The 12,227-nt window shown below is 33.0% G+C and overlaps 1 protein-coding gene across 1 annotated transcript; it reads left to right on the top strand.

Moving 5' to 3' along the window:
* Positions 1 to 7,714: 7,714 nt before the first annotated feature.
* On the top strand, positions 7,715 to 9,952 carry LOC133203238 (uncharacterized). Its single transcript, XM_061339059.1, has 2 exons — positions 7,715 to 7,783; positions 7,895 to 9,952. Exons 1-2 carry the CDS (start codon positions 7,715 to 7,717, stop codon positions 9,950 to 9,952), a joined length of 2,127 nt encoding a protein of 708 aa, XP_061195043.1.
* The last annotated feature ends 2,275 nt before the right edge of the window (positions 9,953 to 12,227 follow it).

Here is a 12,227-nt window from a genome sequence, read left to right as displayed (position 1 = left end):
GATACCAGGGGCGTAGCTTCCATTGTGGCAATGAGGCAACTGCCTCACTAGATTTTTTAATATCTTTCCCTTTCCATAATTTAATTTTAGTTTGTTTTTTTCTTTAGGCTACTCTATTAGATACTTTTAAATATATAGTATTATATGCACTTTGAAGTCTTCAATAATGAAACCGATAAAATTTAATATGAAATTTCTGTCCAGGTCGAGGACAGGTATGATCTTTGCATTCTAGAACCCCAAAATTCATTTTCCGTCAGGACTTCGATCCCTGAACCCACACCCCATCCCACACCACCAGGGTTCCGCCCTAAACTTGCTGGAGGCCTAAATCAACATCCAGACCCCTGGCCACGATAGTTTTCCCTCACTAGAATTTAAAGACAAGCTACACCCCTGGATACGCTAAAGAAAATCATTCAACCAAAATAATTGGTTTATTTTAAAAAAAAAAAACGGAATTAATTTTCACCTCCAAATATAATGTTTAGTTTAAAATTTGCTTTATTATTCAGGTTGAATCTACGTTTCCATTCATGAATCAGTGACGTCAAATACCTATCTAATATTGCGTCACAATAGTTGCAAATATTCCGTGGAAGTTGGTAAATTTATGTAAAAGGGCAAAGAAAAAGATTTTTAAAAAGTTAAGTTAAGTAATATCTCTTTTCTGCCCAATTACTTTTTCGAGTGCATTAAATAATATTGTGATCCAGAATGTATTTTATTCACGGGCGGTGCCTCAGCTATAGATGTTTTAAAACAAGTCAGTATTGATGAGTAATTTTATACATGTACAAAACGTCTTTACAGTCTTTACAGTAATCATAATAGGATTAAGCTGTTTTATTTTTTTTTTTTAATGAGTTAATAGCACATACATATACTGGTATTTTATAATTCCTAAAAATAATTTTTCTAGTGTAATTTATGATGAACATTTCTGATAAAACTGGGATGTGAAAAGATTAAGAATTATTTCTTATTATTCAGTAATGATGAATATTCCAGATTTACGCAACATTAAATTCATCAAAGTCGAGGTGTGCACTTTATGAAGTGTTGTTAATACTTGGATATGTTAACTTGTATGCAGTAATATCAAACATGCAATCAGCATTATATGATTGCTCACTATCGACTGTCGGACCAAATAAGTTTCAGAAATCTATAAATTTACTACTTAATGAGTAAAATGTTGCCAATACTACTGCTGGACGCCCCACTTCAAGCTGACACTAAAACGGCTGATGAGTCAATGGAACATTTTTTTTTTATTTTCGTTTTTAAGATTTGACAATTGTTCCACATAGGCTAATACTTTATATGGAGTTAAAATAAGTCAGTAGGTTGGTAAATTTCCAAAATGTCTCATTATTATCAAACCAGTTACAAAACGGATGCCGCCCAGACGACCCACCCCCGCTTTTTTTTTTTCGTGCGATTATTCCTGGGCTCTATTATCATGATTATATGTATGTGAGTGTACAGGTTTTTTTTTTCTTATTTATTTCAAATTAAATTTCTTAGAGGAGGAAAATATTCCTTAGTATGATGAATGGATGAAGAAAATTGGATTAAAGCCGAGGCTGTACACACACACACACACACCCTTACACACACACACAAATAAAAATACTTGCTTTATTAAAGTACGTGAATGTATAATTTCGCCACTGCAGGACTATTTCTTTTTTTAGATTTTCTTTTTATTTCAGATAATTTAATTTTTTTTTTTTTTTTTTTTTTTTTTTTTTTTGGAAATGAGATATTCTATTAAGCTTAAAATTTGCTTTTAATTGTTACATGAAATAAATATCTTATTAAAAAGGTGTTTATCAAGAAATCAAACAGATGTTTTACAAGCAATTAAAAAGATCTTCATGGACCTGAAAAACATTTAGTAATTAAGATATATGTAATCCATGGATAAAATCATCTAAAAACATGTAACTTACAGAAAATAAATAAAATACAGACATATTCTTATGATAAAATACAACGAAGAGCTGATTTAAGAAAATATTTTTAATTTTTAATATAGAAACCAATCCCGATTGAAATAAAACCGATCCCGATCGAAATTAATACAAAATTATTAAGTAATCAATTTAATGGTAATTGCTACCTAGAAAACACGTTTAAAAATAAATCAAATAATTTGTAAACCATATTAAGACAAAACAACCAAATTCCATGATGAAATCATAGCAGCTTTCTTCTTTATATAACTCCGGTCGGGATCGGTTTAATTTGGATGAAGAGCTAAAGCCACGAACCATCAAAGAACAAGATAGGACAAGTAATGTTGGATGACCCCCAAATTTCTTAATTAGTAAATAACATGTAAACAAAAATTCATTTATTTTTCTGAAGATTGGGAACAAGTACTTATTTAAAATCATATTGGATTTTTTATCCTCTGTTTGTAAATTAAATTTCAGTTGACTTAAAATCTGTATCATCGCTGAAAATAGTCAGAAAACAGGGTATTTCCAACATTCTTGCGTTCTAAAAAATAAGAGCGACTAAAAGTACCACAAAGATATTTCGCCACTTGTGGGCCTTAGATGTGTACTTTCTTCGTTTAAAATATCTTTATGGTACTCTTAGTCGCTCATGTTTAAATTTTAACAAAACCGAAAAAAAATGTGTGGAAATTTATAAAATCAGTCTGGCTCGATCGGCTTCACTTTTTCCGGATCATCAACGTTACCAACGTTACGGGTTTGCAGATTACAGACTTGCATTTAGCAGCTATATTTGGTAGGTATATATGCAGAGTGTATGTCACTTTTAAAAAAATATCATTAGATTTGCATATATCTGCAAATTTACTAAATTTTCTGCAGTATTACTCTTTAAGAAGTTTCCCCTTCAATTGTGTACTTCGTATACTCTAGTCTACCATACGGTAACCGCGAAACGTAAACTGACAGATGAAAATATAAGGCTAAGGTGTAATCGTTTCATACCATAGTCATATTTCGTAAAATATATGATCTAATAATCTATTGTCGGATATGTTATAAGAAATCACTGATATTTTTATTTTAGCTTGCAAATCATCTTTGTAAATTTTGTGCGTTTAACCGACGACTGTCGCCTGCTGTGGTACTTACCAGAATATACAATGGGGAAGTTTCTAGTATGCCGGTCCCCAGAATCACGCGATTGCGCATGAGCAGTTATTTCCCTTGCCGTCGCTATGCAGAATGTAAACAAACCGCCATTTTCCCCTCGCTTCAACAAAACGCATTCGATCGAGTGATTAGGGTTAGGGTATTTTGTCTTAAGATTGGAACTGTTTTATAAATCCACTCTTAAATCTTCCTGACTTTGGGCTAATTCATGTAATTTTTGCTTACAAAAGGCACTGCCAAGTGCCTTTTGTGACCAAAAACTTGCATGAATCAGCCTAATGTCGAACTGTGCCGATATACCATCTTATAGGAGTAAAGCATGAAACATGCAAAACTTAAACAAACCGTTAATTCAATATGGCTTTGTATGCGATCTACGGATTAGGGTTAGAGTATATATAGCTCGGATACTGTAACTGTTTTATATTCACCCATGTTCGCATCTTATATCTGACTTTGGGTTTATTCATGTATATATGCAATTTTTGCTTACAAAGAACCGGAAGAACAGGAAGGTTTTGCGAAACATGGATGAATTAGCCTTGGTCTAATGTTTAAACATACCCGATATTGTGCGCTAAGTTTTGGCAAGTAATTGGTAAAAGCGACTTACCGTTTACTTAAGCTCGATATCCTAACCTCCTAATTTCCATATTCAGAATATTTTTTCTTTCAAATCAATGGTGATGCACAATACAATCAACCAATTACTAGTAATTAGTTATCACTTGTTAAATCCCTGCATTTCTTACAAAAATCTCGCAATTTAAGTAGCATTTCACTTTGAGTCCTATCAGCTACTTCTTCACAAGTCTTCATTACGTCAAAACACAAGTGACGCACGTCATGAATATTTATGAGATTACGTCAAAAACTGATCATGTGACTACATTCCTAAACAACGCAAAATGGAGTTTTATCTACTCAACAAGTACGTTATTTTGCGAAACCTTTTAATTCTCATTTAAAAAACTGTGTTTAAAAACCAGTTTTTTAAACCCAATTTTTCACAAGGAACACGATTTTTGGCTCAATTTTGCGATTTGTGGCCTTTTTTATCGATTTTGTCGATCGCTCACGCGATCGTATTATATTGTACACCGCCTTCGGCGGCACCTATTTTAGCGCCATATTTATAGGGACCGGTATACTAGAAGTGTTCCTATACAATGTAGCAGCAGATCAGCACTCAACAATTCATTACCCAGAATTTTATTGTAAGACCTATCATTTTTCATCTTTAATGAAATAATAACGACTAATCCCTGTTAATTTGGATTAAACCTCCCTAAAATCTTTCTCCTTTTGTTGATATCTATTTTTAGATCAGTGGAAAAACCCACTTTCATTGTTTACATACATATTATTATATTGAGAGAGAAAGAGGTACATGCTACAATCTAATTTTTAAGGTGTTATTGACCTTCTTAATATAATTTAATTTTGTTTTTTTAATTTTATTTTTGATTTTTTTAGGGAATCATCGCACTTGTGTACTTAATGAAGACTCAACTGACTGAAAATGCAAGGTAGGTGGCTGCATATACAAGCTAGGGGGCCTTGTATATGTTTAGGAAAAGTATATAAGAACATTATTTTTTTTTTTCTATTTGTAGCGTCCATGTGCAATTTTTTTCACCTCGGATCAGAAAAAGTCAATATTCCAGAGATTGATCATATCAGTTTGGTTAGATTAAAATCTTTTGAATTCTGATTTTAAATGTTCGTCGAGAATCTTTAAAATTAGATAAAAACTTAGCATTTACTACCTTGAGTTTGTACAAGAATATATCTATTGTAATTTTTATCAGAAAAAGTATAATACTGAAATTGAATCACCTGTATGATACTCTTTATAACTGTAAAGTGTGTGTTCTGGCTTTTTTTTCCTTTTTTTTTTCTTTTGTAAATAGGCATATATATGTAGGTGGATGCTAAACAGAGAGAAAAAAAGCAAGGAGACCTGTTATTAGCATTTTCAATAATTTATCTTTCTTCAGCATTATAAGCTATCTATTTACTCAGCTTTAAAGAATGTGGGAAAAATGATGCAGATGTATTAACTATTACTACATTTAATTTTTGTTTACAAATACAAGAGTACACTTTTAAAAATAATTTAAAATAAAAGTACAACTATCAATTATTATTTTATCTTAAACTGATCAGATGTGAAACTTTAATTAGTGATCACTGTCCAAGAGTTTCATATGAGTCTCAAGCAAGGCTTAATTATATTTGTTACAGTAGTGAAAATTCAGCAGTATCACTCTACATGGGTGACGTAAAGGCCAATGTGTTTCTTGATCAGATGTTCCCACCTCCCTATGGCCTGGGTGGGTGGGTCAAAATCTTCAAATTCTTCCTCTTTACTCTTTAATGTCAATAAATCATATTGTTGGCATGATATTATAATATGCATTGAGCCCTCTACCAAAATTGTAAATAATTGTTGTCCAATTCATTGCATGGTCAGGGGCTCTTGTGTTAAATATGGTGGGGTTCAATTGATCCTATAGTCAGTGAAAATGCATAAAGTACTTTAAAAGCATACTTAGCAGATAAACTAAATGCATGGAGTTCCTCTACCTATAAGTTGTTAAATTCATAATATGCGATCATCCTCAGTTAGTGCAGGTACAGCTAGATTTGTTCAAGTCATGGCCCTCATGGATAGATTGGGGTTACAGTAGGCGGTCATTATTAAGAATATATAGGAAAACATATCTTCTAAAATCTTTCTCCAAGAAAATAAGGGCCATGATTTAATAGGATAAAATGCAAGCATCAATCCTCAAGTAGTGCAGATTCAATTTTGTTCAGGGACCATTTACACCCATGTTAGTAATATTATTACTGAAGCTTTCTTAGGATGTGTTACTGAAGCTTTCCCAGGGGCTAGGGTGGGGCCACAATATGTGGTAGGAATTTTTCACATGAACAAAAGTGATTTTTTTATGTCCCCGTAATCAAAGATTTGGGGGCATATAGTTTTTGCCCTGTTCGTCTGTCTGTAAAAACTTTTACCTTGCCCATAACTTTTGATTGATTGGAACTATGGCTTTACTATTTCACATGTGTATTCCTTGTGACAAGACCATTCTTTGGGTATCAACATATTTGATCTCTTGACCTTGGAATTTGACCTACTTTTGCAATGTTTTGCCAAACTTTAACCTTGGCAATAAGTTTTGAAAAGTTGGTGCTAGGGCTTTCATACTTCACGCCTGTATTCCTTGTGATTAGACCTTTCTTTGGGAATAAATATTTCTGACTTTTAGACCTTGATCTTGCACTTTGACCCACTTTGAAAAAACTTTAATCTTAGCAATAACTTTTGAAGGGTGAGTACTAAGGCTTTCATATTTCACAGGTGTATTCCTACAAGACCTTCCATTGGATACCAACAATTTTGACCTTGACTTTGGAGTTTGACCTACTTATGAAAAACGTAATCCTTGGTCATAACTTTTGAACAGTTGGCACTAGGGCTTTCATATATCACATGTCTATTCCTTGTAACAGGGCATTCCCTTGGATACCAACAGTTATGACTCTTTGACCTTGACCTTGGAGATTGACCTATTTTTAAAAAAAACTATAACTTTGGCTTAATTTTGAATGGATGGTGCTAGCTAGGGCTTTCATATTTCAGTTACATTCTCCGAGACAAGACCTTTCTTTGGGTAACAACAATTTTTTTATCTCTTGACCTTGACCTTTGAGTTTGATGCATTTGAGAAACTTTAACCTTTCCCATAAGCTGACAAATGGGAGCACCAGTATTTCACAAACACATCATGTTTTTTATTGTGGTGTAGGAAAGGAGGGCCAAGGGGACTTGGGGGGGGGGTGTGGCATTTTGGCCCATAGGCCTCCTGTATAAATATGTTTTTAGCTCACTTGAGCTTTCAGCTCAAGTGAGCTTTTCTGATTACCCATTGTCCGTCGTCCGTCTCCATCTGTCTGTCCGTCCATCCGTCTGTAAACTTTTCACACTTTCAACTTCTTCTCAAGAACCAATGGGCCAATTTTAACCAAAAACAAGAAAGTTAATTTATTAAAATGAAGGGCCAAGCCCTTACAAGAGGAGATTATCAAGAAAAGGCAAAAATAGGGTGGGGTCATTAAGAAATCTTCTTCTCAAGAGCCACTTGGACAGAAAAGCTGAAACTTAATGTGGAAGCCTCCTGGGGTAGTGTAATTTCTAAATTGTCAAAATCATGACCCCCAGGGGTAGGTGGGGCCACAATAAGGAATCCAAGTTTTACATTGAAATATATAGGAAAAATCTTTAAAAAAAACTTCTTCTCAAGAACCACTGGGCCAAAAAAGCTGAAACATGTGAAAGCATCTTGGGGTAGTGTAGATTCTAAATTGTTAAAAACATGACCCCTGGGGTATGTAGGGGACACAATAGGGAATCCATTATTTACATTGAAATATATACGAAAAATCTTTAAGAATCTTCTTCTAAAGAACCACTGGGCCAGAAAAGCTGAAACTTATATGGAAGTATCCTGGGGTAGTGCAGATTCTAAATTGTTAAAATCATGACCCCCTGGGATAGGATGGGACCACAATTGGTGTATTACATGGGGGAAAGTCTAGTGAAGAACAACAGGGCCAAACTTACTCAGGTGAGTGTTGTGGCCATGGGCCTCTTTTAGGTAAACATAGTTATTTAGAATTATCCAGATGAAAACATAATTTTCCAAAATATGAAGTGTGTCTCCAATATGTGATTACAGATGCCAAAAGAATACAAGTGCTTCTTATGTGGAAAATATCACATAAAGATCAGACGTCCAATTAGGCAGTCTCCTCTAAGAAAATATGCTTCAAAACTCTCAGGACGAGATCCTGGGAACAACGACGTTATCTGCAATAACTGCAGAAAGGATTATTATAATTCACTGAAGAAAAATTCATCTGCCTCCTTAACATTAGATAATGACAGTGACAGTGATTTTTGCTTGTCTGAAGGTGAACATTTAGACAACAGTTTTAAAGAATGCAGTCCAAAAAATATTCATTTGAACATCCCTTCTACACATTCCTCACACAAATTCTGTGTAGTATGTAAGAAGAAGAGCAGTCAACGTGTAAAATTATGCACAGTTCCACTGAATGCCAGAACACAAGCTTTTATCCACAGTGGAATTTTCATCAAATCGTCAGCTCGATGTTGTTCATCACATTTAGAGGGAAAAAATTTGCTGCAAAGCTCTCTGACAAAATTACAAGCAAAGTATGCCAAATCATTCTTCAACCGCACTGATTTATTTAATCTGTTGGAAAATGTTCGCCTAACTTTGAAAAAATCATCTATTTTGGACTTTGACAATCCCAACCACTTATCTACTGAAGATTACTATAATCTAACAGGCTTAACAAAAGAACAGTTTCAAGATTTGTCGTGCTATGCAACATCAATTCGCCCATCAGCAGTGCGTTCAGTAAGAACATGTTTGGCCATTTTGATGACAAAATTACGAACTGGACTACCTAACCATATCCTTGGAACCATATTTTCTTTAAAGAAATGTCAGATTCAAAGGAGTATACATAGTGCCAGAATGTCTCTCAAGGATTTTGTCTCTCAGAATGTTGGATTTGACCACATTAGTCATGAAGACTTTGTAAATAAGCACACAACTCCTATTGCCAAAAAATTATTTTGTGACAATGAAGATAATACTGCAATCATAGTCTTAGATGGGACCTACATTTTTATACAAAAAAGTTCTGATTACAAGTTTCAGCGTCAGTCCTACAATCTTTATAAACATAGGCCACTTGTGAAGCCCATGGTTGTGGTGGGGACAGACGGATACATTTTATCAGTCCAAGGCCCTTACTTGTCAAATGCAAGAAATAATGATGCAGCTATAACGAAGCATATGGTGACTGTAAACTCTGAGGGAATGAATGATTGGCTTCAGGACAATGATTTGTGTATTGTAGACAGGGGCTTTCGTGATGTAGTTCAGTTTCTTGAAGAAAAAGGTCTATCTGTTCAAATGCCAGTATATTTGAAGAAAGGTTCCAAGCAGCATACTACTGAAGATGCAAATACCAGTCGACTCATTACAAAGATTAGGTGGATAGTTGAAAGCATTAATGGAAAATTGAAACAGTGGCGTTTTTTTGATAAAGTAGTACCAAACCATTATATCCCGCATCTTGGAGAGTTTCTGCGAATAGTAGCCGCAATTTGCAACAGGTACCATTCTCCACCTGCTAGTAAGCAATGTGATATCAAGCTTGCTGAAGAAATGTTGGAGAAGAGTAGGCAAGGAAACCTTGTGCAAACCATAGTAGAAAATGAGGGGTTGTTGAAAAAGAGAACCATTTACACAGAGATAGATAGCTCATCTCACCTCTTAAATGATTTTCCAGTGTTGACAGAAGACAAACTGAGAAAGATAACACTTGGGGTTTACCAGCTTAAACAGGCACCACTTTATGCAAAAGAACACATTAATAATGAAAATGAATACCAGTTTCAAGTGTGCAAAATAAAAGAAAACCTTCTGAAGGTACGAATTCAATCTCGCCACTGTAGCAATGTTTTGCACACTTCTTTCATAAAATACACTACAGATGGACAGATAAGTGGATGGTATTGTACCTGTAAGGTAGATGCCAGGGTGGTAGGCTGCTGTGCACACGTTGCCAGTATTATCTGGTACGTAGGGTACCAGCGATTCCAGCAGCATAGTTCAGAAAGGTTTAATTTCTGTGACTCTGTATTAGATGCTTATGATATTTCTTACTCTGAGTGCAGTTCATCTGTAGAGGAGTAGCTAAGTTCATATATTATTGACATGTACGATATATCTGTATCAATTGTACATTCTGATTTAAACATTTATCAAATATTTTATTCATAACATTCAAGATCTGTTAGAGATATTGCAGTTGATAATTAAGGTACTTGTCATATGCGTATGGCCCACAAATTCAGCTTTAATTCTCATCCTTAAATGCCATAACATAGACAGTTTTTTATATTCATACTAAGACTATTTTATCAAGTTAAATCAAACTTGCTTTGAACCATTTATTGACATGCACTTCTGTTTATATATAAAATACTGAATTTGTAAAAAAGGTGGTGACCTCTACAATTTTTGTGATAATTAATTATATTTAACTATATAAAGTGGAAATTAATGCTATTTTTCTACTTTTACACATAAAATATCTGAGGATATCTGAGGATGGAGGCACCTTAAAATTTTTAAGATAGAAAAGAGTGCTTAAAATGACCTAATTCTAAATAATAGAGTTGTGAATTGTCATTTGATATCTTTCCTGCAAAAGTATACATGTATGTGTAAATGGACAATGGAAAGTTTTTTTTCTTCTTTTTTCTTTTCTTTTTCTCTCTCTTAGAAACGGAAAAATTTGTACATATTCTGATGCTCATGGTTTCAATGTAGTTGAAACATCTGATAAATATTATGAGTATACTGACATTGAACAGTTCTTAATTGTTGTTAAGTATATATATATATATATATATATATATATATATATATATATATATATATATATATATATATATATATATATATATATATATATATATATATATATATCATAAATCAATCTGTTGCTCAAAATGAATTCAGATTGATTTCTTAAATATTAAGAAATCTTGAGTATATTCTGTGTAGATATATATGTATATGTACATGGCTGTTTTTTAGTTGCTAAGGATTTATTTGGTACCCATTGAGATGAAATGCTGTATTTTAGCTGTATTTTAGCTAAATATCAAATGTAAATGCACCCATATTGAAATAACTTATAATATAAAACTAATATTCTGATATTCATTACAACGTGTTCAATTATGTATACAAATCTAGTTTCAATATCCATGTGCAGTGATACCGTTGCTAGGGACCTATTTGGTTACCTCAGCTATAAAATTGGGTATTTTGCTATTTATTTAGGAAAATATCCATGAATTCATCATTTTTATTGTGATGTGTATAAAATTGCTCATTCTTTATCTCATTTTAATGAATAAATGATGGTAATAGTGACTTAAAATTCAAATCATGGTTGTTGTGTTTTATGTGTTGCTAGGAAACCAATTTATTAAGATAACAAGAAAAAACTATTATTTTATGTAAGGGTTTGGTATACCTTATAACTACAGGTAATATCAGTATTTTTGAAGAGGGGGCCAGAAATGGCTCTAGACCTATCTTGTTCTTTGGCTCTGTGTTTTTCACAAAAATAAAGTTTCAATTCAACAAGAGTTCTATACATTAAATGTTAGAGGACAACATACTTGTTTTCCATACGCAACTTATTTTGTTAAATAATACGCCTTTTAGGCACGTGCGACGGTTGGAACATGCGACGGTGTGATAAAAACGTTCAAAAATGCCGATTGTTTGACAGATTTTCCCAAAGTTAGATGTGGCCACAGTCAAGAACAATTTTTATACTTACCATAGATATAGATATTGCCGATACAAATCTTTATGTTAATTATCCTTGTTGTTCGTGGGTGTGGCTAGTATGAAATTTGATTTTATATTTAAATTTTGATGCATCAAAAAATCACTAATTTGTGAATCGATCGTTAACATTTAATTCATTAAACAATAAAAAATTATAAATTTCACAAAATATGCGAGAAAAGCAATTCATTGTTCGTTTAAAACGCTTATTGTGAAAAAAAAAAAAAAAAAAGAATAAACATTTTCTGAAATAAATATCTGGCAAACCATGGTTTTTATTGTGAATAGGTCCATTATATATGACGTTACTAATAAAACGTCAGTTGTGACGTCATAAAGGCTCTAAACTATTTGGAATGTTGCTGAATTTTTTTTTTTTTTTTTGGCTCTCGAATGCCATTTTTTGTATGATTAAAGCCCAACTGGATGATACCATCAAATTATTATTTATTATCAGAAAATCACGCCAAATTATATGTTTTCTTTACTGCCCTTAACCCCCACCAATGCCTGCTTTTTTAAAGCTGTTATTAGGCCTACAATTTTATATTCAGTCATTTTTTTTATTTATATATTTATTTTTATTTATTCATTTTTT

Source organism: Saccostrea echinata, unplaced genomic scaffold (assembly GCF_033153115.1).
Source record: "Saccostrea echinata isolate AGI-Se365-2 ecotype Australia unplaced genomic scaffold, CSIRO_AGI_Sech_v1 ptg000049l, whole genome shotgun sequence".
Classification (NCBI taxonomy): domain Eukaryota; kingdom Metazoa; phylum Mollusca; class Bivalvia; order Ostreida; family Ostreidae; genus Saccostrea; species Saccostrea echinata.
This window is presented reverse-complemented; position numbering and strand designations above follow the sequence as displayed.

Excerpts from the sequence above, each read along its gene's own strand:
- LOC133203238 (XM_061339059.1), top strand. The coding sequence starts at position 7,715 with ATGGGACCACAATTGGTGTATTACATGGGGGAAAGTCTAGTGAAGAAC. Across the intron at positions 7,784-7,894 it reads ACAGGGCCAAACTTACTCAG|ATGCCAAAAGAATACAAGTG; the intron begins GTGAGTGTTGTG and ends ATGTGATTACAG.